This window comes from Hevea brasiliensis, chromosome 5, assembly GCF_030052815.1.
Source record: "Hevea brasiliensis isolate MT/VB/25A 57/8 chromosome 5, ASM3005281v1, whole genome shotgun sequence".
Taxonomy (NCBI): Eukaryota; Viridiplantae; Streptophyta; class Magnoliopsida; order Malpighiales; family Euphorbiaceae; genus Hevea; species Hevea brasiliensis.
Genome location: NC_079497.1, coordinates 112,804,911 through 112,830,028, shown reverse-complemented (window position 1 = coordinate 112,830,028; position 25,118 = coordinate 112,804,911). Strand labels below are relative to the sequence as shown.

Sequence of the window (25,118 nt, the reverse complement as noted above, 5' to 3'; positions counted from 1 at the left end):
AATAAAAATCAAATTAAATAAGCTATTAACTGATTAGAATTAGTTTTAACAATAAAGCTGATGTAAATTATCAGTTTAATTTTTTTAAAGTTATCAAAAAGTAAACCAAATGCCCCTTAAACAGTATCCAGGGGGAAAAAATCTTTGGATCCCTCTTTGTGATTAAATGTGATTTTTGATGATTGATCTCAAAACACCTAATATCATGAAGAAAATTATTAAATCATTGTATTATATCCATAATTAACAGGACAATTTATACACTAAATAATCATTATTACCAATAGAGATGATTTGGAGTAGAAGTTGCCAAGTTGGAATATTGTTATGAGATGGCAAAAAAAAACCATTAAGACTTTAATATTAACTCAAGTCTAAGTACAAATATATTCCTACCCCAAAAGAGACTAATAAATTAAAAAGAATTTATGAATTAAATGAAATATTAAATCTAAGCTAACAAATTAAAGAGTTCATGATAATAGAAAACCTAACAAACAGCTTCAACAGCAAGCCTGTAACTATCAGCTTTGCAACGTAAAGGTCCAAAAGCATCTTCAGTGACATGAAGAACACACTTTTCATTTCCAAGACAAGCCTGCCAAAGCAAGAAATTAAAAAACCCAAATTATCAATTCAATTTGGAAAAATTAAAACACAGACAAAAATGGGTATGTACTTAAAGAAAATCAACCTGTTCAACAACTGATAAAGCTTTCTCAGAGTGGCATGTGCTATTGCTGAAATACCCACAGCTACCCTCAGGTAAACCAAAGCTAGCAAATTTGATGTTAGAAAATTTGCTTCCTGGTTGGCAAGCTAACTCCAAACTATGACCTTCATAAGCATTTGCACAAACTTTACCAACAGTGACAGTTTGGAAGCTAACAAGAGATGGGGTGCCTCCTAATTCTTCAAACAAAATCAGCTGATTATTATCTGCATTTAGCCAGTCTCTAGGGACATGGTAGTATCTTTGTGAAGGTTTCCCACACCCAGTGTTGCATTTCTCTGGCCTATATGATGCTCTATAGTCACAAGTTACATCACATCCTTCTTCTGGGGATACATACTTAGGCCAATACCTCCCAATGCTACGCCCATTAATCCAAGCAGCTCCCTTCCCCAACCCAAGCAAGTCCACCACTACAGGATCTGATCCCATTGGACCCTTAAAGGTTGTCTGCATAAACACAAGAAGAAACTCCATTTAGAGCAATGCATTCCATTTTCAGAACTAGTGATCAATAATATATAAGGGTTACCTTGTACCAAACGAAAGGCCGATTATTTGGAAGCTGATAAGTTTCCCATTGAAAAATATGACGAGGATCAACTTGGTAAATTCCTTGATCTTCACCAATTAATCCAGTCTTGTAAACCCATCTGGTTGATGAAATATCGTTAACCACATCTGGTTCCCCAGTTTTACTTCTTGCAATCAATTTTACAGGACCATGAATTCCAACTCTTGCTGTGTCAAAATTCTCACCATAGTTCTATGCAAAAACACCCCCCAAAAAAAATGTAATTAATAAAAATATTTTTAAAAAAATGAGAAAAGAAAGTGTCTGGATATGGTATAGAACCTACAGGTAATCCAACAGTTACACTGGCTAAGGAGATTGAATTATTCCCATCTTTCAAATCAATGCTTTTCTCAAAAACAAATTCATAATGACCAGTTTGTGCCCATTGTGAACCTGATAAAGATGATAAAATTATCATGTTAGTAATTAAATACAGTAATTTCATTTAACTTACTAGCACTTACCATAGTATTTTCCATTAACAAAAGCATGAACAACATGCCCATTAGTGTGAACATGGAGAATTATATCCTTGTCATTTCCCCATTGAGAATCACTAGCATTATGCACATAGCTAGAACAAAAAAAATAATAAAATATATTATGAATATGAAGTAGTCATCAAGAATTAATGATAAGATAAATGGGTATTAATTTAAATATACTTACTTGGTCAAAAGCCACAAGTAATCATTGGAACCATTAGCAGCCCTTTTTTGATCCATGAGAACGTTGGAAACCAATGAAGAACTACTCTGAAGTTGGCCTTCATTATCAAGGTGAGGGATTTTCTCCTCTTTCCATTGCCATGACAAAGCATAAGGCTCCTCAGAATCATCTGCTCCATTTGGCCTCTTCTCCATGATACTAGTTTGAGCATTAACCTACCAATAATTATAATTAAAACCCATGTATTAGATTTCTGATTTACTAATTAATTACTATTATTATTATATGTAATCACCTTGGCAGTGTTGTAAACTTCTGTGTAGCAGTCAGGAAGGATACTAACAGACCATGCAGGAATCGAGTAGTTTTTCCCTTCAAATGTTAATATCTGATCATTCTTCTCATCTGTGTTAGAGAAGAAGCAACTTCTCTTTCCTTGATAAGCATAAATGGTGACCTAAAATTTTTTTAAAAATAGACTTTGTTAATAAAAGAAAATGGGTTTTTCTATTGTCAAAAAAAGAAAAAAAAGAAAATTAAAATTTGCTTACATATTTATTATTCTGGTAATCCACAGATGTTCTCTCACCATAGGTGAGAGCTTCTTCCATTGACATTAATGTCAGATGAAGGTCCCTAAGATGGCCCCATTTGGGCTGGCGTAGATTACCTAAGAAAAATTTATTAGAAAAATAAACTTCATTTAATTTAGATAAACAAAACTTGAATTTTCTCACCATATTCATCCAGTGGTGCATCATAATCATAAGATGTAGTGATATATGGACCTCCAGCTGATCTGCCAAAGTTGGTACCACCATGGTACTAAAGAAAATATTTTGGAAATTTAATTATTTGTTAAAATTATTATATAATTATATTTTAAATAATAATAATAATTAAACACTAACCATGTAGTAATTCTGCACAGTACCACCTCGTTGGAAGAAACGAGCAACAGCAAATGCAAGATCCTCAGCAGTTCTCTGTGGAACTCTATTTCCCCAATCCATAAACCTAATTTAATTTTCATTAAAATCAGAAAACAAAAACATGAATTAATCAAAATAAATTGTAATTGGACCAACCAGCCACTCCAATTCTCAGTCCAAATCTTGGGAATATTGGTGTTCTTAGGGTACCATTGGTCACAATACCAACCATTGCAAGCACTAAGCTGTAGAATCAAATTAATAACATTAATTAATTGGATAATCAAATGTTAATTATAGTTTAATAAAGATTAAAAAGGATTAATATACCATTGGTGATGGGGCATCATCTTGTTGGCACATGAGCCATGGGATACCAATTTTGTAGTCTTCAGCAATTTTAGCACACCATTTCACATACTCCTTTCCATCATCTCCATAAGCCCATTCGACATTTCCATATTCATTTTCAATCTTTTAATTAAAATTAAAAGAAAATTAAAATATTAATACCATTAATAAATAAAAATAAAATTAATTAAGTGAAAATTAATTAAACCTGAGCAAGGATTATAGGTCCTCCTTGTGATGCAAAAAGACCCTCACGTTTCATCATGTCCACTATATATGTTGTAAAGATTTGCATCTCATTCTACAATTGCAAAAATAAAATAATTTAAAGAAAGATAAATATTATTATTAAATAATAACAATAATAATATAAAAAATGCATATAAATTTACCTTGAACACTTCATTATTAGTTCTCAACTTAATGCCTGGCAAACTTTGGAGCCAAATTGGAAACCCTCTAAAAAAATAATAAAAATTAATTAATAAAATATTTAAAATAAAATTCTTCTTATTTAAATTCGAACTCAAAACATAAAATATACAGTGGAATTCAGTGTTTATATTTTAAAGACAAAAAAAATTTTTTTAAATGATTTAATATATTAAATATAATTATTACCCATAATTCCATTCTGCACAGACGTATGGTCCAATCCTAAGAATAGCATAAAGTCCTTCATCATGAATGGTCTTGATAAATCTAACCAGGTCAAGATTTTCAGCAAAATCATACTGAAAATTTAAAAATAAAATTAGTATTATTTATTATACAATATAAATAAACAAATATATATTTAAAAAAATAATAATAAAAAGGGATAATATGAAAAACCTGACGAGGTTGAGGTTCATGAGCATTCCAAAAAACATAAGTTTCAATGGTATTAAGACCTCCTTCTTTGGATTTTTGAATAAGAGATGGCCACATCTGAAAAAAATAATAATAATAATTAGTGAATTTCAATTAAAAATATTAATTAATTAATTAAATTTGGCTTACCCCAGGAGTGCTGCGAGGATAATGGATGGAACCAGAAATCAATAATTTTCTCCGGCCATCGATCTTCATGGCTCTATCATCGTAAGTCACCTCATAAGCAGAAGAAAGGGAGCTGGCTAATACAAGACTAGCTAAGCATAAAGCTGAAAAAATGGCAGAAAACCCCATTATTGTTAATTTTCCTGAAGCTGGAAATTGAAACGAAAATAAAATCTGAATTAAAAATGAGAAATTGGGTTGTATTTATAGCTATAAATGAACTGAAATGGATTGCTATAAATAAACTGAAATGGATTGGTTCTCTTGTATAGAAGTATTCACTGAATAGTTTAAAAAATCACCACGTTTTATCTTTATTTTTTATATTTTAATAATAAAAAATAAATTAGTATACACTTAAATAATTATTCACTAGATAATTACTTATAAAATTTAAATATTTATTTTTAAAAAATTTTTTGTATTTAAAATTTAATAAATTTGATAATAATAATTTAAAAACCGCTATATATATATATTTAAAAAATAGTAAAAAATAATTTATTCATCATTTGATTTTAAATTAAAAAATAATCTATTAATCTTTTTAAATAATTTATTTATCTATTCTATCTGGATTTCAACTTTTGAATTTCAACCATTAAAATTTTAATTTATATTAAAATATAATTATAAAAAAATATTTTAATGAAATATATATATATTAAAGTTAAGGTATAAAAATGATCTTATAAAATTAAACTATTTGACTTATTAAGACACTTAAAAACTTGTTATATGTCATATTTTATAATCTACATGACTTAATAATTTATCAAATAATATTTATTTGGCACAAATATTGATTACTTTAAAATGTAATTTATTCTCTTTAATTTTGAATTTTAAATCTTCATTTTTCTTTTTTTTTCTTTTTATCTATTTTACTTTTTTTCAAATTAGTAACATTTTTATTTTTTACTTTTTTATCTTTTAATTGATATACATGAACTAATTTAAAATATAATACTTATCATTTATCAAAATTAAAAATTCAAAATTAAATCATATTTATATTATTTACTATTAAATAATTTATTTATTAATATTAGAAAATAAATTCATTTTTCATTTCTCTTGAATTTTGAGTATATAATTTATAAAAATCTCACTTTCTTACTTGCTTATAGCAATAATTTAATTGTTTAATAATTTTTAATTTACATAATTATTGTTAAATTATTTATTATGTTTTATTTTTCAAATTCATTATGTTTATAATAATAAATTATTTTCAATTTTTTTTTGTTATGTGCATAATTATCTACTATACTTCAAAAAATAAATATTTTTATAAAAGATATAGAGTTTGAATATCAAAGTGTTATGATAAAGAGATATAACATTAACCATACAACTTTTCAGTGATTATAGAAAAATACAAAATATTTTATAAAAAAAAAACAATGAAAATTTATAATTTCTGAGAAGTATAAAAAATTCAAAATTAGAAGAAGAAGCTTAAGACTTCAAAAAAAAAAAAAAAGAGAAGAACAAAATGCAAATCATAAATTAAGAAATTATTTGATTTATTATTATTATTATTATTATTATTATTATTATTATTATTGTTATTTCTTGAATATTATTATAATATCTAAGATTTTATTTTTAGCATATTTATTATTATAATTATTATGGACAAATTATTTCTAATAATATATGGTCTTTTTCAAATGAAATTATACTATAAAAATATTATATTGCTACATTTGTATGAAGGAATATTTTAAAGGAAAATAATTGATAATCATTTTAGAAATAAAAATTTAATTTAATTTTAATATTGAATATAATTATTTAAAATTTTAATAAAAATTTTAATTGTATTTAATATAACTAACTAAGGACAAAATTTTATAATATGATTTGAAATATAAAATTTTATAAAAATAAATACTAAAATATATATTAAAATAAATAATAAATAAGTCAAATGACTAGTTTATATATTAATATTTGAAATAAAATCAACTTAATTGACTAGCTTATATCGATATTTAATTGTTTTATATTTTTTAAAATTTGTATAATTATTTTTTAATTATTTATTATGATTTATTTTTTAAATTCATTATGTTTATATTTATAATAATAAACTGTTTTTTAAAGTTTTTTTTGTATGTACTTGAAAAAAAAGTATTTCAGTAAAAGATATAGAATTTAAAAATCAAATAGCTAGAGTAAAGAGATATACCATTAATCAGTATAATTTTTTAATGATTTATATAAAAACAAATAAATATTATTTTTAAAAAAATATAAAATATTGTATAAACTTATCAGCACACTTAAAAAAATTATGCAAAGCTGATTTATCAAATAATATTAATCCACATTGCTTAATGATTTATTAAATAATATTCACTCGACATATATATTATTACTTTAAAATTCAATTAGTCTCTTTAATTTTAAAATTTAAATCCTCATTTTTCTTTTTATTTTTATTTATTTTACTTCTTGCATTGTAATATTTTTATGTTTTTTCTTCTATTTTTTTTATCAATTTTTATTTTTTTTAATTATAATATTATATTGTACATTTTTATGAAAGAATATTTAGAGAAAAATAATTGATAATCATTTTAAAAAAAATTAAATTTAATTTAATAGGGATATAATTATTCAAATTTTAATTATATTTAATATAATTAACTAATAATTTTATCATTAAAAAAATTTATAATATTGTTTTAAAATATAAAATTTTATAAAATTAAATATTAAATTATAATTTAAAATAAAAAATAAAAGAGCCATATTTATGCGAGTAAAATGACTAATTTATATATTAATATTTGAAACAAAATCAACTTTTTATTTAAATATTTTTAAATTTCAACTACTAAAATTTTATCTTATTTTAAAAAATTATCAAGAAAATAATAATTTTTTATTTAAATTTTTAGAAAAGAGTGAATTATTTTTTTAAAAAAATTTTAAGATATATATTTAAATAATTATTCATTAGAAAATTTTTTATGGAATTTAAAATTTTATTTTTTAAAAATATTTAATTAATTTTAATAATACTAATAATAATTTAAAAATCGTCATATATATATATATATATATATATATATATATATATATATATATATATATATAATTAGTGGTTTAACATTGAGATTAGGATTGAAATTAATACTATGTTATGCACTTAATCAATATGGAATTAATCATAGTAATTTGTCTTGTTCTCCCCACATATCATATGAAGAAATCCAACATATTAAATTTGTGCTGGAGCTAAAAAATTTTTATATTTTGATTATTATATATAATAAATGGTGTTAAAATTAAAAATCTTCACGTTAAAAAATATTTAAGATATTAAAATTTTATATAATTTTTGAATCTTATTATCTAATGGGTTAATAGCTTATTAAGTTTTTGAATTGATATGGATGTTAATTAAAATATTATTTTTTGATGACATAATATTTATACTCATATTTAAAAATTAAGAATATAATTTATAAAAATTTATCTCTCTTAATTTTTTAAAAATTAAAGAAATATTTTGATTAAATTAATAAAATTATATCATTATTTTTATATTTAATAATTATATAAATAATTAATTATTAATAATTAATATAAAATAATTTACAAATATTAAAACAGTTAATATCACTAAATACATCTCAAAAATTATATAGGGAGTGGATCCATTTCAATATAATCAATGGCCAGCAAGAAATTCACGGCAAGTGCACTTCAATTCAAGTTCAACCCCATGAGTGGAGGTGTAGGCCATAACATGAATATTAATTATAGCTCAAGAGGTTTTGTTTAATGGGTAACCGCCAAAACACAAGTCGATAAGATGAAGATGGTTATTATTTTTTTTGCATGTGATGTCATGGATAATTCTTATTATATTTTTAACTAGATTTAGACAGTACAAGAATTTTTCACACTTGCAGTATTGAAAGCTGGCGGTTAGGCCTGAGTCATGAGTCCCTGACGCCCATGACCAGTATTTGCCTGGAAAAGACGATGACACAGAGAGCAACAACAAGAAGCAGAGGAAATTGGGAAATAAAAGAAAATCTTTACTTGAGTTTATGAGTTTGCCCTTCTGGGAATTTAATGAGAGGTGATGAGGTGCCGAATTCAATTCATCTCAGGAGATACACATGAAACACCAATTACTGATAACAAGTCCAATTTTTCTTTTAATCACACATATACACAAGTCCAAAACATATTAAGGGGTAATATAGTCATTCCAGCTAGAAAATTTTCATTTTCTTGATGCTATAAGTAGCAGAAACAGAGAATCAGAGTTCAAGGAAACATATACACATTTCTGTCCAGACCCTGCAACACTCTATTAGATTCCAAAAAAATCACTATACTTTCTTATCAAACGTACACTGTACAGATAAGACGATGGGTGGACATTGAAGATCAAAAGAAGACCACACGTGGAAAGGGTAAAATTGAAAATAGGAAATTTTGCATGGGGAAAGCCCAATCTACAGTGCTTCTTGACGACGCTGCTTGGCGTGGAGGGGGGGGACAACAACTGCTTACCAATTGTTCAACTATTTCTGCTCTTTAATTAAGGTCAAGAAGAACTTAAAGAAATGGCTAAGACTTAAAACAAAGTCTTGAGTTGGTTTCAGTTGCAAACAGATTATAGTCTAAGCTAGCTGCAGAGTAGGAGAGCACTTGATCGAAAACAGATATATATATATATATATATATAGAGAGAGAGAGAGAGAGAGAGAGAGAGAGAGAGAGAGAGAGAGAGATGGGGGATAATTATAATTATGGGTCTAGAAAAGGGCACGCATGGAGGTTTTCATCATCATCAATAAAGCTTTTGTTGTTTATGACGCCATTGATTTTGGTTTCTGGGTTTGTTGCTATTTTGGGACCAAAATTCTCCAGTTGGAAGTTTTTATCTGGCCATCCTTTGTTGATGGGATTTAGTGCAGCTGATTCTTTGGACAGTTCTGCGCCAGCTTCTTCACATGCAAAAGAGAATAATGGAAGTGGAGTACTGGATTTGCTTCCTAAAGAAGCGATGGTGGGGATGGAAGTGAGAGTTCACTATGCAGAAGAGAAGAAGGCTCTTGCTGATGAATACTCTGCCCTTAACAGTTCTTCTTCTCCCTCTACTCCTCCACCTGTTCTAGATTTTCAGGCTGTAGACGTTCAAGAACATGTGAGTCCCTTTTTCTCTTCATGCATTACTACTTAGTATTTACTCTGCACCACTTTTCTGTTGTTTAACATAATCAAAAACTACTAATTCTTGCAGATTTGGATGATGATTCTTTGTAGTTACTTTATCAGGATTCAGAAATCCTTTGCCCTCCAGTCTTTCTGATTTTTTACAAATTAGAATTTGGAATCCCTGATTTTTTTTTTTCCTTTTTTTTTTAAATGATGTTGATGTTTTGATTTGTGGTAATTTAGCGTACAGGCAAAGTTGTGTTTTTTGTTTTTCTGGGTCTCGATTAGGACAAAACAAGAACTCAGCAACAACAAAGAGAAATCAAAACGCTGTCTGCATAACTATTGCCTTGAAAACGTCGAATCCTAATAATAAACCGAGTTTCTTTTTTTTAATTTTTTGGGAAGAGTGGAATTATTCAACTTGTATTTAAGGTAATTTGTGGGCCAAGAGTAGTCAAAATAAGCTACTGTGCTCCTTCTTTTGGAGCATAATGTAAGCATAATGTAATTATGAACAAATAAATGTAATTTGATGAGCTTTTATTGCTACCCAATTGACTATTTTCACAGATATTTAAAAAAAATAATAATAATTAATTCTTGGAGTTACTGTTTAATTTATTTTTCTTAATAGCGACTGAGATTTTTGTAAATTGATTTTCCAGAATGCAAGTGAAGAAGAAAAAGACTTGGAAATTTCAAGGAACGAAACTACCATTGCTTCCATGGATCTTTCGATCAAAACCAGACATGAAAAAGAGCATTCCAGTTTAGAAAGGCTCGAAGCTGCTCTCCAAATTGCTCGTGCTGCAATTAAAGATGCTAAATTTGGAAATCAATCGCGAGACCCTGAATATGTTCCAATGGGCCCTATGTATTGGAACTCCAAAGTCTTCCACAGGTGATTTCAATTTCAACATATCCTTCTATTTTACATTGGAGATACCACCATGCCCATACTTGATTATTGAGTTACTAGATATAGGCTACTAGTCCAATTGTACCAATATCGTCCTTTAACCCTTCAATCAAATATTTGTTATGAAATTCATGCAAGATTAATATACTTGCTAGTGTGTGCATCTAAATTGATTATACAATAAGAATGAGCTTATATAATAGGTGCATACCCGAAACACAATGGGAGTTTATCGAGCCTTAAAAATTGGAAAACACATCGAAAGAAAATGTTTATCCCTTCAATAATTTTGGTCTATAGGCCAATTCTATACTTGATTCAAAGCCTATGCGGAAAGTATGTGAAAAATTTAGGCATCCAAGGAAAATTCTGCCCAAGATTTATGGAATAAGGCTCAACCCAGTAGATTTTTTCTTACATTTTTCCCTATGAGGCTCATTCTGTAGCCTGCCTGCTGGTATCCCATGCCTAGCCTAACAATTAGTGTTTCTTCCACCACAGGAGTTACTTAGAAATGGAGAAACAGTTTAAAGTCTTCGTCTACGAAGAAGGAGAACCACCGGTTTTTCACAATGGTCCTTGCAAGAGCATATACTCCATGGAAGGAAATTTTATTCACAGGATGGAGATGGATGACCAGTTTAGGACCAAAGATCCCAACAAGGCACACGTCTATTTCCTTCCCTTTAGTGTAGCCATGATGGTTCAGTTCGTCTATGTTCACAATTCGCATGATTTTGGTCCCATTAGAAGGACTGTAAGAGACTATGTCAGTCTCATTGCTGGAAAATACCCCTTCTGGAATCGAAGCGTTGGAGCTGACCATTTCATGCTTGCTTGCCATGATTGGGTAAGAATGTCTATACTTGAGCTATTTTAAATTTGTATGCTTGATTTCTTAAGCTTGCTAAGGTTGGACTTGTAAGGTAGTGCTTCCAAAAAAAAATTGAAATAATAATGTTCTAATTTTAAGTATGCATCTGCCATCCTTTATCCAGGGGCCGGAAACTTCATTTGCCATTCCTTACCTTGAAAAAAACTCGATCCGTGCGCTATGCAACGCGAACACATCAGAAAGATTCAATCCCATGAAGGATGTATCCTTTCCAGAAATCAATCTCCAAACAGGTACTACAAGAGGCTTGATAGGTGGACCATCTCCATCAAGACGATCAATCTTAGCCTTCTTTGCTGGAGGGGTTCATGGCCCTATAAGGCCAATCCTACTTGAGCATTGGGAAGACAAAGATGATGATATCAGGGTGCATAAGTACCTCCCGAAAGGTGTATCTTACTACGAAATGATGAGAAAAAGCAAGTTCTGCCTTTGCCCAAGTGGTTATGAAGTTGCAAGCCCGAGAGTTGTCGAGGCATTTTACGCAGGATGTGTGCCAGTGCTGATTTCCGACCACTATGTACCGCCTTTTAGCGATGTTTTGAATTGGAAGTCATTCTCCGTCGAGATTCCGGTGAGCGATATCCCTAATTTGAAGAGAATATTGATGAGTATATCTACCAGGCAGTACATTAGAATGCAGAGAAGAGGACAACAAATAAGGAGGCATTTTGAGGTTAATTCTCCACCTAAGCGGTATGATGTTTTTCATATGATTCTTCATTCAATTTGGCTCAGAAGGCTGAATGTTAGAATCTCTGATAATCAACAAGCTATCACCAGTTGATTGAAGAGCTAGACCTTGATGGGTGATCAAAATTAGAGAATTCCTTCTAAAGGAACTACTGCTGTTGTTATTGTAACTTGTACTTTTAGGCATCCGGATTCTTATTTTAAATATTTGCATTAATATTTGTTCATAATTAATTAGGGTTATGGGTGGACTTGTGCTGCTTGAATCTCTAATAACTGATGAAGGAATAATCACATTGTGATAGGCACGAATCTCTCTCTCTCTCTCTCTCTCTCTCTCTCTCTCTCTCTCTCTATATATATATATATATATATATATATATATATATAAACAAAGCAAAGGGGTGACTTGATACGTAGTAATTTCTTTTGAAAAATTTATCACATGCTACGTTTTATAAATATTTATTTAATATTAATTATTATTTAATTTTTTTATTTTTTTAATTATTATTATTAATTATTTGTAATAATATATTAATATTTATGATTTAAATTATTATTTTTTTAAATTTAATTTTTAAAAATTAAAGTTTTTTATAATTAAATATAATATTTAAAAATTATTTATATTATTTTATAAATATTAATTATTTTTTTATATTTTTATTTTTTATATTACTATTATTATTTATAATAGTATATTAATATTTATGATTTAAATTATTGTTATTTTTAAAATTTAATTTTTAAAAAATTAAAAAATTTTATAATTAAATGTAATATTTAAAAATTATTTATATTATTTCTTTTATAAATTTATTTATAAAAAAAATATTATTTGTCAAGTTATTTTTTTTAATAATAATAATAATAATAGTAGGTATTTGATGGTCATTACTTTAAAAAAAATTTATCACTAATTTGTAATCTCATAAAAAAATTTTAAATATTTTTATTTATACTAATTATTATTTAATTTTTATATTTCTCTTTTAATTATATTATTATTTATGATACTATTTTAATATTTATTATTTAAACTATTATATTTTTTTTCAATAAAATTAAGACATTTTGTAATTTAATATAATATTTAAAAATTATTTATATTATTTTATAAATACTAATTTATTATTTAATTTTTTTTATTTTTTTTAATTATCATTATTATTTATAATGTAAAAATATTATTTGCTATATGTTACCCTCTATTATAATAATAATAATAATAATTTAGAATAAAAAATAATTTAAAACATAATAATAATAATAATAATAATAATAATAATAATAATAATAAGTCATTGATGGCCATTAGTTTAAAGAAAATTGACTATTAATTTATGATCTTATAATCAGCTATCATATAATTTAGTCAATTTTAAATTATTTCATATCTTTAATAAATATTTTTATTATATTGTTATATTTTCTATTATTTTTATTATAAAATTTTTATTAAAAATTTTGAGAGACAAATTATAGTTTACATAAAAAGTTATAAAAATAAAATATAGAAATTTAACTTATTTATAATTAGTATATATTATTTTTTATGTTAATAATTTAACATTATTTTTATTTCACTTTTTTAAGATTAATTAATGCGTATTGTTATATTATTATTATTATTATTATTATTATTATTATTATTATTATTACCAACTTATGACGATTTAATTAGAATGGCCAAGTAAATAGGAAATATTTTACTATTATAAAAATTGAATTTAAATGTTTGCTACCATTTTTCAATTAAATAATATTTAATATAAATTAATTTTTTATTTAAATGATTTTCATTTATTTGTCTTTATGTCATATGAGACATTTAATACATATCAAGTGTTTTCTTCTCACCAAATATTTTCATTTCACCTAAATAATCTTAAATCTTTTTTTTTTTATTTGCACTATATTTTTATTATTTCTTTCAAAAGTTATTAATTATTATTCTCAAAATTTATTTATTTAAATATATTTAATTAATATTTATTTAATTATTAATTTTTTTATAAATTTTTTATTTAATATTTCTTAAACTTTTGAATATTTTATTTATTATAATTATATATCGAGTGCAATGATAACTAATATTTTGATTATTTATATTTTATTATCATTAATTTTCAACAGAATTATTTTTAAATTATAATTTAATATTTATATTTTTATGTATAAATTATCTAACAACTATATTTTTATATAAAAGTAGAATTTTAAAGATAAATTACAAATATAATTGCATCAAAAATTTAATTATAAATAAAAATAATTAAAAATAATTAAAGTTATAGTATTAAAATTATGAAATCTATTTTTTTTAAAATGTATTTTTAATATTTATTATACTAATAGAAAATGACGATATTTTAAAATTTTAATTTTTATAAAATATATTTATTTTATATTATAAATTTATGTGAAGTGATAATTATTTTTATCAAAAAATTATTTTATAAAAAATATATTAGATTTATAAAAAAAAATTTACACTTAAATATAGTATTTTTAACAAATAATGTAACAGATGTTATTTTTAATTAATAAAAATGTTACATATTTTCATTATTATTAAAATTAAATAATTCAATTCATTATTAGTAATTTAATGTTTTATTATATTAATAACAAAAAATATTATATTTATATATTTTGAAAATAATATTATTTTCTCATTAATTTAATATATTTTCTGTAATTTATAAAAAATAAATATTGATTTACATAAATTATGAGATAAAATATAAAAATTTCATAAAATTTAAATTATTTTTTGAATAAAGTATTTTTATTACATTTTAAACAAAATAATCATGAAAACTACTATTAATATATTAATATATGTATAACAAGAATTAAATAGGTATTTTAATTAATTATATCATAAATTAATTAAAATTTTATTATTATAACAAGTAAAAATTTATTCAAATTAAATTAAATAAAAAAGAAATTTTAATTTAAAATTAATTTAATAATAATAATAATTTATTTTTATTTAAAATGTAATAAAAATTAAATTAAAAAATAAAAATGATAAATTATCCATCCATAACATAAACATTATGCAAATAACATAAGATTACGTGATTCGTGATTCGGGATTACATAAGGTTTACTGTCAAAATGGAAGAAAAATAAGAAAAAAGATACAATAACTCATAAGTTTTAAATTCTAATGAATATGTTAAAAAATCTATTATAAATTGCAGAATGTTACAATATTTTTTTTTTATTTCAATTAGGTTATAAATATGATGCTTTCGGGTCTTCATATTTCTTATAATTTTATAGTTTAAGTAGTTATTTTAAGAAATTAGTAAAGTGAGACAAATCATTACAAGAAATCAGTAGAGGAAGACAAATCATTAGTAGATTTGAACATTAAAATTTCACAAAAGTTAAGTTTAATGAATGATCATAATTAAGTTAGAAAATTTTATTTTAAAGGTGTCAATGTAATAAAATTTATTAAATATATGATTGAAAAATAAAATTTTCTGATATATTTTACATTATTTATATTATAATAAAATAATAAAAATTATTTTGAGGTGGTATATATATATACATATGTATACTTTGCCCCTTCCCCATTTCAATATATATATATATATATATATATATATATATATATATATATATATGGGCTTTTGACAAAAAAAGTGTAATAAAAAATGCAAAATACCAAAAAATGGTGAGTTTGAAACTAATTATCAAAAAGAGGTAAATTTTGCTGAGGTGGAGAAGGTGAGTGCGGGACGCTAATTATAGTAGCGTTTTTAAGGTCCGGACGCTATTCAAAATAGCGTCCGGGTGAAAAAGTTGAAAAAAGAGCTAGACGCTATTCAAAATAGCGTCCAGCTCTCAGTTTAAAGGTTGGACGCTACTTTTATTTTATATTTTAAATAAAATATAAATATTATTTTAATAAATAAAATTATAATATGTAATATTATATATTATAATATTTTTATTATGAATATTATTTTTTAATTTAAAATTAAATTAAAATTTAAATAAATAAAAAATTAAAATTAAAAAATAAATAATTAAAAAAATTTAAAAAAAGTTGGACGCTCGTCCAACTTTTCTTTAAATTTTTGATAATTTTATTTTATATTTTAAATAAAATATAAATATTATTTTAATAAATAAAATTATAATATTATATATTATAATATTTTTATTATAAATATTATTTTTTAATTTAAAATTAAATTAAAATTTAAATAAATAAAAAATTAAAATTAAAAAATAAATAATTAAAAAAATTTAAGAAAAATTGTAGTAGCATCCAACTTTTCTTTAAATTTTTAATAATTTTATTTTATATTTTAAATAAAATATAAATATTATTTTAATAAATAAAATTATAATATTATATATTATAATATTTTTATTATCAATATTATTTTTTTAATTTAAATTTAAATTAAAATTTAATAAAATATAAAATTAAAATTAAAAAAAAATAATTAAAAAGGTTTAAAAAAATTAGACGCAACTTATAGTTTAATTTTTTTTTAATTATTTTATTTTATATTTTTATTATAATTTTTATTTTTTTTAATTTATATAAAATATAAAATAATTAAAAATATTATAGAATATATAATATTAATTATTATAATTTTATTTATTAAAAGAATATTTTTAATTTATTTAAAATATAAAATAAAATAATTAAAAATTTAAAGAAAAATTGGACACTACTTATATTAGCGTCCAACTTTTTTTAAATTTTTTAAATTATTTATTTTTTAATTTTAATTTTTTATTTATTTAAATTTTAATTTAATTTTAAATTAAAAAATAATATTCATAATAAAAATATTACAATATATAATATTACATATTATAATTTTTTTATTAAAATAATATTTATATTTTTATTTAAAATATAAAATAAAATTATTAAAAATTAAAAAAAAAGGTTGGACGCTACTATAAGTAGCGTCCAACCTTTAAACTGAGAGCTGGACGCTATTTTGAATAGCGTCCAGCTCTTTTTTCAACTTTTTTCACCCGGACGCTATTTTGAATAGCATCCGGATTTTAAAAACGCTATTATAATTAGCGTCCCGCACTCACCTCCTCCACCTCAGTAAAATTTACCCATTTTTAGTAATTAGTTTCAAACTCACCCTTTTTTGGTATTTTACATTTTTTATTACACTTTTTTTGTCAAAAGCCCTATATATATACACTTTGCCCCTTCCCTATTTCAATTTAAATATGTTTATATAATAATTTGTATGTGAAGAAAATTATTATCTACCATGTTAATATTTGTCGATTACTATTTATTTGTTACCAAAAATTAAGAGGATGCATGTTATTAAAAAAATTAATAATTATAATAATTATATCGCCTTTTATTAAGATAGATAAAATACTAATAAAATATTGGATAGAATCCACATATTAATACATAAATTTTATATATTTATATTTTAAATTAACCAAATTTATATAATAATTTCCCCTTATACCAAATCAAATTTCTAACTTTTCATCAATCAACTCCATACAATATTTCCTATAACAAACCCTATTTTTGCAGTTAAAACTTAAATACGGACCTTAAAACAGAATACGTCTTATGGTGGTCGCTCATCCTTATGCTGCCGCTCTATTCTAATTACCTTTAACTTGTTATCTCTTAAAATTATGTGTTATTATTTTTATTAAAAGTAATTATTAAAAAAGTATAGATGCACTCAATTTTCTTTAAGGCATTATAGAGCCGGCGCAACTGAAGATAGAGATCTTACGATGCACCTTCTTAATTTGTTGTCTGACAAAGCAGTTATACTTATATATATGAAAAATTATATAATAAAATCGATGAATGTACGACGGTTTCATTGCATGGTTGATTATAATGAATCGCATAATAATTTCATCGTAATCAATAATTATAATTAAAGGAGTACGAAGAAAGAGCCAAAATGGAGACTGACCATCACTACCAGCAGCAACAAGAAGAAGGAAGGCCGGGCGTTATTGGGTCCGTGTTGAAGGCAGTTGCTGGTACTTACAAGCAGGCCAAGGAGGCTGTTGTGGGTAAGAGCCAAGAGGACGGAAGGTACTTATAGAGCGGCGGAGAAGGTTGGAGAGACTAAAGATTCGGCTGCACAGAAGGCTGAGGAGTATAAGGATAATACTACTATGAAGGCGAAGGAGACAAGGGATGCTGCTGCAAGAAAGATGGAAGAAGAGAAGGAATCTGTGAAAGGGAAGGCGGAGGAGACGAAGGAGTCGGCAAAGGAAAAGATGGGAGAGTATGCAGATAAGGCGAAAGAGACAAGGGAAGCAGCGAAGGAGAAGTTGGGTGAGTACAAGGATTATATAGCTGAGAAGGCAAAAGAGACTAAAGAATCTGCAGAGGGAAAGGCAGAAGAGTATAAGGATTATGCTGCCCAGAAAGCCAAAGAAACAAAAGACAAGGCTGGGGAATACAAGGACTATGCAGCCGAGAAGGCAAAGGAAACGAATGATTACACTGCTGAAAAAGCTAAAGGGGCTGCAAAGAAGGCGAAGCAAACAAAGGATTGTACTGCAGGGAAAGCCAAGGAAGGTAAGGGCACTGCTTCTAGTAAGCTCAGTGAGCTTACTGAATCTGCGAAAGCTGCTGCAAGAAAAGCTATGGACCTCTTCTCTAGTAAGAAAGAAGAAGTTAAAGAGAAAACAGAAGGGACAAAAGAGGCAACCAAGGTTGGTCATCTTTTTTCCCAATCTTAACCTTTTTGCCATTTAATTTTCATCAACTAATGCGCGAAATTGTTAGATAAACAAATAAGCATTATTTTACTTGAATCCATAGGAGAAATTGAGCGAAGCCGAGGAGGAAGCGAGGCGGAAAGTGGAGGAGTTGAAGATGGAAGGTAAGGAGTACAAAAATGAGGCTGAGGAAAAAGCCCAAGTAGTCAAGGACACTGAAGCTGAAAGATAAGTCATCAAGAACTTCAAAAGTAAAATTTCTTGGAATTTTTAGCGTACAGTACTGTACAAATAAAAATACTTAAATAGGGTGCTAAAAGGGAGTTAGATATGGTCAACTTGAAAATAGCGTATCTATTTATCTCATATTTTTAAGACGCTAATTAAAAAAGCATACGAAGGATAAAAACGCTAATCAAAGTAGTATATAAAGCTTTCGAAGAAAAAAAATATAAAATAAATAAATACGCTATTTTAAGTAGCGTCTTGAAAATAAAACGTTATTTTAACTAGTGTCCAGAAATTAATAATATTTTTCATCAAAACACTAATAATAATAGTATTTTTGTATCGTACATACGTCCAAATTCTATGAAATAGTTTTGGCACCAAAACGCTATTTATAATAGCATTCTCCTTGGCTACCATATTATATTTAAATTAAATTTATTTAATATTATTAATATAATTAATGTGTAAAATATGTTTTTGTTTTAAATAAAAAATAATAATGTATATAATATTTGAACCATCCTATTGCAAATTTTCTTGTTTTATTTTTTAAAACATGTTAATTTTGTATTTTTAAAAAATAGATTAATTTTATAGATTAAAAATATTAAAGTATAAAATTTTAACCGTATTTGTTAACGAAAATATATAATGTAATTCTTTTTTAAATATGTTAGTTTTATAAATTAAAAAAAATAAAGCATAAAATTTTAACTGTATTTGTTAATGAAAATTTATATTGTAATTATTTAAAAAAATATTAATTTTATAGATTTAAAAAAATTAAATGTTGAACGTATAATAATACTGTGCAATTTAAATTACCAGAAAATGGTACTAATAAACTAAATTACGAGAGAGTATGCAGAACGCTAGTTTAGTTAGCATCTCGAGGCCACACTTGTACATGTAGGCATAAAAATTTGTATTAATTTGTACACAAACAAAATAAAATTGTAAAATTATATTTTCACAAAATATTGGTAATATACAAAAAAAAATAAGAAATTAAATAAAATTTGTTGCTTTAATATTCACATAATATAATGTACAAAAAATTAGAAATTAAATAATTTTTTTCTTTAAAATATTAAAATTTAAGTCATATGAGACAAAAAAATGATAAACAAAATTTATTATCCTCAATTAAATTAATTTACATGTGATCTTAATTTTGATTCTTATTATAATTATGCATAATTTATTTTATTGATAGCAATTAATAGATTTAAGTATTAAAAGAAATTAAATTATTATTTATTACGTGTAAACATTTATAACAATATAAAATTTAGATATTGTAATTTATTTTCACTTAGTACCAAATTAAGTTATTAAAAATTTGTGTAAAATTAAATTGTAATTTTGTCACGACCCGATCCCACGGGCCAGATCGGCATTAGAACTTAAGTCAGCATAACCCCAAAGACTCATAGTAAGTCTTATTATTCCTCAAATTCATAACTAGAGCTTAAAACTAAGGCTCAATATGTAAATAAAATAAAATAATATATTATATTTTTATACGGGTCAACCCAACCCGATAACCATAAAAAAAAAAAAACTAAAGCCAGAGGAGCCCAACTCAACCCTGATACCATCATTTATAAATTATTTAAATATCATAAAAATTTTCATTTATTAATACTAAAAACTTAAATTAATACTATCCCTGACAAAATTCATGTTACTGCTAACATATGCAGAGTTTTAGATTTCAAATTTAGAAAATAATAATACAAATAACTAACTGTTAATAAAACTACGAGGAATGAAGCAGGTTGCTCTTAAAAAAAAAAAAAAAAAAAAAAAAAAAAACCCCTCCAGTAGCCTGGAAGAATAGAGTGAACATGAGTGAGCGTTCGACTTATAGAGGAAGATATTGATTTTACATATAATTTCTATAACTATATAAGTCTAGTGCATCCTTAAGAATGAAATGCAATATCTTCACACTGTTTAAACAGGTCAAGTCATAATAACGTTAAAAGTAATTTGGAGCATTTACACACTCGTGTGTCAATCCATACTAACACATATAAATATGGGATTTGATCCTCTATACAGTTCTCTTAGCTCCAACCTCTGCTAGCGAGATCAACTCAAAGTTGGACTTTCTCTTGGTATCCAAATGTGGGAGCTAGCAAGATCAATTTAAAGCCGTGCCTACCCTGACTTATTCATAATAAGGATCGGGTTCCAATGAGTTAAGCTCCAGCTGCGTTTACCCTTCCTATCTGTATCCACATACACACCACACACACACCAAACTCATGTACACAGCTCCAAATTGCCATAAAGCAACATATATAGCAAGTCATCAATTACATATGAATAAAGGGCGTGCCTGATAATTAACTATATACATATATTTATAAGTGATGCATGAACATGCCTTGAATATATAATAATATTGAAATTATAAATAAAATCAATATATGCTCACAGTACTTAACAAATCACTGCGATAGCTGGGCGGAAGAAGAAAGCTGACCGGCTCACCTAAACAATTAAATTACAAACTAATCAATATTAAATTCAAAAAAAAGCTTTAAAGAGGTAAAAGATGCCATAATTTATGTTGAAATTTTGGCAGAATTTCTCCTATACCTAGGACCTATTCAATTTGTAAAATGATTCAAATAACACTTCTAAAATTGCACATCTCAACCCATATCTCATCAGCATCATTTGGCCCCTCTTAGGCTCTCCAAACCAAGCAATAATCATGAAATTAAAATATTATGCTTTAGCCTCTAAAACTAACATTCTGGAAAAATACTCAAACAAGCTCTTAAAATTTTAAAATTTTGTCTCACGGTCCTTAACAAGGTTATAAATCTATTGCAATAAGAATCATAATTTTCTAATCAGCCATGCATATTTTATGAATTTTCATTCTTGATAAGGTATTAGGCAAAAATAAACAGCTTCAAGTTCGGGTTTACCTATGCTAAATCTAACACTTGAAATGCATATGGAACGTCTGAAAACGCTAGGATCAACTATAAATATGATTCCTTTCCAGGACAGCCCGTCGGACACTCAGACGGGGTCAAAAACTCAGTCCTGAAGCTGGTGAGCTATCACCGATCTGATTGTACCTAAATTAAGTTAAAAAATTATCAATAATTATCATAAAATTATTTTTAATTTTTAAAAATTGAAAAAGCTCGAAAATCTCACTATTGATCTGGGTCATCCGTTGATCGCCTTTTTCAAACAGTGTCTGATCGGATCATCGAGAAATCAGCCAGAAACCCATTGCCTCAACTTTCTCTCTTCTCTTTCTCTCTCCTCGATTCTCGCCAAAAACCACCATGAAATGAGACACCGCCGATCAGGACAAGAAGCCCGTGGTCCCAAGAGTCAAGCGCTACCTTCCTTCCATCGAACGGTCACCGGAGCTGGTCGGAAATGGCCTTGGAATATGGTGCATTGCGTTGCTCTCTCTCTCTCCTCCAAAATGCACCGAACCTTCGTCGGATGGGGTGCTGCAGCCGCCGTGAAGGTCACCTGTCGCCTCTAGAGTTCGATGGTCCACCATCGGCATCGCTGGTTTGCCGGCCAGAAGGTAAACGAGAGAGAGAAAGTGAGGAAGGGAGAGAGGTTGAAGAGAGAGAAAGGAAATGGGAGGGGGGGTTCAGCCGAAATTTCGAAAATCTAGTTTTTTTTTTTTAACTTTTAATTACATGATTGATCCTCAAACTTTTCGAGTTTATTCATCTAAGTTCAAAGTGAAATTTTGTGTATAATTAAACAATAAAGAACTAATAATAATAATAATAATAATAATAATAATAATAATAATAATAATAATAATAATAATAATATGTTTAAATAAATTTTTGGAAGTGTTTATATTTAAGTCCATAACACTAATTTAAATTTCTAAATAATAGTAGTTTTATTAAAATAATATCCGATTAAAATATCTTATTAAAAATAATATTTTAATTTAAAAAAAATAGAATTTAAGAAAAATCGGATTGTTATAAATTTCTTATAAAATTTATAATTTTTAATAAAGTGTAGGTTGCATCATGTGTTATATAGTCATTAGTTTTAATAAATTAGTTTTATTAAATTGAAAATTAAAAAAAAGTAATTAAAACTAATAATTATATAACATATGATGCAACCCATACTTTACTAAAACCTATAAATTTTATAAGAGATTGTAATTTAATTTCATACAAATTTTTAAAACTTAATTTAGTACTAAGTGAAAATCAATTATAATATCTAAATTTTATGTTATTATAAATACTCACACGTAATAAATAATAATTTAATTTCTTTTAATACTTAAATTTATTAATTACTATCAAGAAAATAAATTATCCATAATTATAATAAGAACAAAAATTAATATCACGTGCAAATTAATTTAATTGAGGATAATAAATTTTGTTTACCATTTTTTTATGTCTCATATGACTTAAATTTTAATATTTTAAAGAAAAAATTTATTTAATTTCTAATTTTTGAATATTAAAGCAACAAATTTCATTTAATTTCTTATTTTTTTTATATTACCAATATTTTGTGAAAAATATAATTTCACAATTTTAATTTTTTTACGCGTACAAATTAATACAAATTTTTATGTCTACATGTACGGGTGTGGCCTCGAAATGCTAATTAAGCTAGCGTTCTACATACCCTCCAGTAATTTAGTTTATTGGTACCTTTTTCTAGTAATTTAAATTGTACAGTATCGCTATACTATGTTGAACATTTAATATTTTTAAATCTATAAAATTAATATTTTTTTAAATAATTACAATATAAATTTTCATTAACAAATATAGTTAAAATTTTATACTCTAATTTTTTTTTAATTTACAAAACTAACATATTTTGGAAAAAAATTACATTATATATTTTTGTTAATAAATACGATTAAAATTTTATACTTTAATATTTTTAATCTATAAAATGAATGTATTTTTAAAAATACAAAATTAACATGTTTTAAAAAATAAAAAAAAAATTCCCAAAAGCATGGTTCCAATATTATATACATTATTATTTTTTATCTAAAATAAAAACATATTTTACACATTAATTATATTAATAATATTAAATAAATATAAGTTAAATATTGTATGGTGGTCAAGGAGGACGCCATTATGGATAGCGTTTTGGTGTCAAAACTATTGCATTGAATTTGGACATGTGTACGAGGCAAAAACGCTACTATTATTAACGTTTTGGTAAAAAATACTATTAATCCACTTACGCCAGTTAAAATAGCGTTTTATTTTTAATGTGTGTTTCGTATTTTTTTTCTTCGAACACTACTTTAATTAATATTTTTATCCTTCATATATTATTTTAATTAGTGTCTTCTGTAAACTAACCATAACTCACCTCTTTTTTATAATTTACCTAAATGTTACCCTATTTTTATATTTTTACTCAAAAACTTGTACAATATATTTTGATATTTTTACTTATATAGTACATCTGTACGGTAAAAATTCTAAATTTCTTCCATTTTTGCACATCCAAATTCGTTTCTTAACCCCTAACCCTTTAGATTATTGTTTGTTGTTTATTAATTTGTGTTTAGAGGAAGCGCAGCAAGAGACAAGGTGCAGGAGGAGGTGGTACTTATTGTTGAAGAGACACCGCCAGGAGCTGTGGCATCCACTCTGAAAGCAGTGGATCAGATGAGGGGTCAAACTTTCAACGATGTTGGACGCCTAGATGATGAGGGCGTTATTCGCTTAAAATGCACCGACCGTCAAGACGATAAGTGATTCCTCCCACCGAGCGAGTAAGGTGGACTTCACATTAGCTATGTTTATTTTCCATTTTGGAGTTTATTGGGCTTTTCTTTGTTTGCTTTGTGTGTGAATAATTCAGTCCACAAACACAGGTTTTTGGGCTTTCGATCAAAATTTTCTTTTAGCAAAACTCGGAACTTGACTCTCTCAGATTCACAGAGTAATATTAGTGCACTCTCTTTCACAAAGATTAGTGATATGCCTTAGGGTAGGCATGTGAAATCAAACTTTAAGGAAACTTAATTTAAGAGTATTTAGATAATCTATCGTGATTAGTAATTTTGTGGGGTGCAACGCATGAGGGTAGACATTATGATTGTATAAGATGAAGTTACAGGCTTGTTGAGCAAATAA

At 25.6% G+C, this 25,118-nt stretch overlaps 2 protein-coding genes and 1 pseudogene across 2 annotated transcripts; 2 read left to right on the top strand and 1 right to left on the bottom strand.

The window, feature by feature from the left end:
* Positions 1–341: 341 nt before the first annotated feature.
* On the bottom strand, positions 342–4,450 carry LOC110666776 (beta-galactosidase 15). Its single transcript, XM_021827372.2, has 17 exons — positions 4,265–4,450; positions 4,097–4,192; positions 3,884–3,996; positions 3,655–3,721; positions 3,471–3,563; positions 3,242–3,385; positions 3,068–3,156; positions 2,891–2,996; positions 2,717–2,804; positions 2,531–2,649; positions 2,275–2,436; positions 1,980–2,194; positions 1,775–1,884; positions 1,594–1,703; positions 1,266–1,499; positions 695–1,183; positions 342–598 (listed from the first exon to the last, which is right to left on the bottom strand). The coding sequence occupies exons 1-17, from the start codon at positions 4,430–4,432 to the stop codon at positions 491–493; spliced, it is 2,511 nt and encodes an 836-aa protein (XP_021683064.2). The 5' UTR covers positions 4,433–4,450; the 3' UTR covers positions 342–490.
* A 4,224-nt stretch (positions 4,451–8,674) lies between these two features.
* LOC110666749 (probable glycosyltransferase At5g03795) lies at positions 8,675–12,236 on the top strand. The gene is made up of 4 exons (XM_021827339.2): positions 8,675–9,485; positions 10,165–10,400; positions 10,920–11,268; positions 11,417–12,236. The coding sequence occupies exons 1-4, from the start codon at positions 9,069–9,071 to the stop codon at positions 12,098–12,100; spliced, it is 1,686 nt and encodes a 561-aa protein (XP_021683031.2). The 5' UTR covers positions 8,675–9,068; the 3' UTR covers positions 12,101–12,236.
* Positions 12,237–17,926: 5,690 nt separating this feature from the next.
* Positions 17,927–24,737, top strand: LOC110666775 (embryonic protein DC-8-like; annotated as a pseudogene).
* Positions 24,738–25,118: the final 381 nt, after the last annotated feature.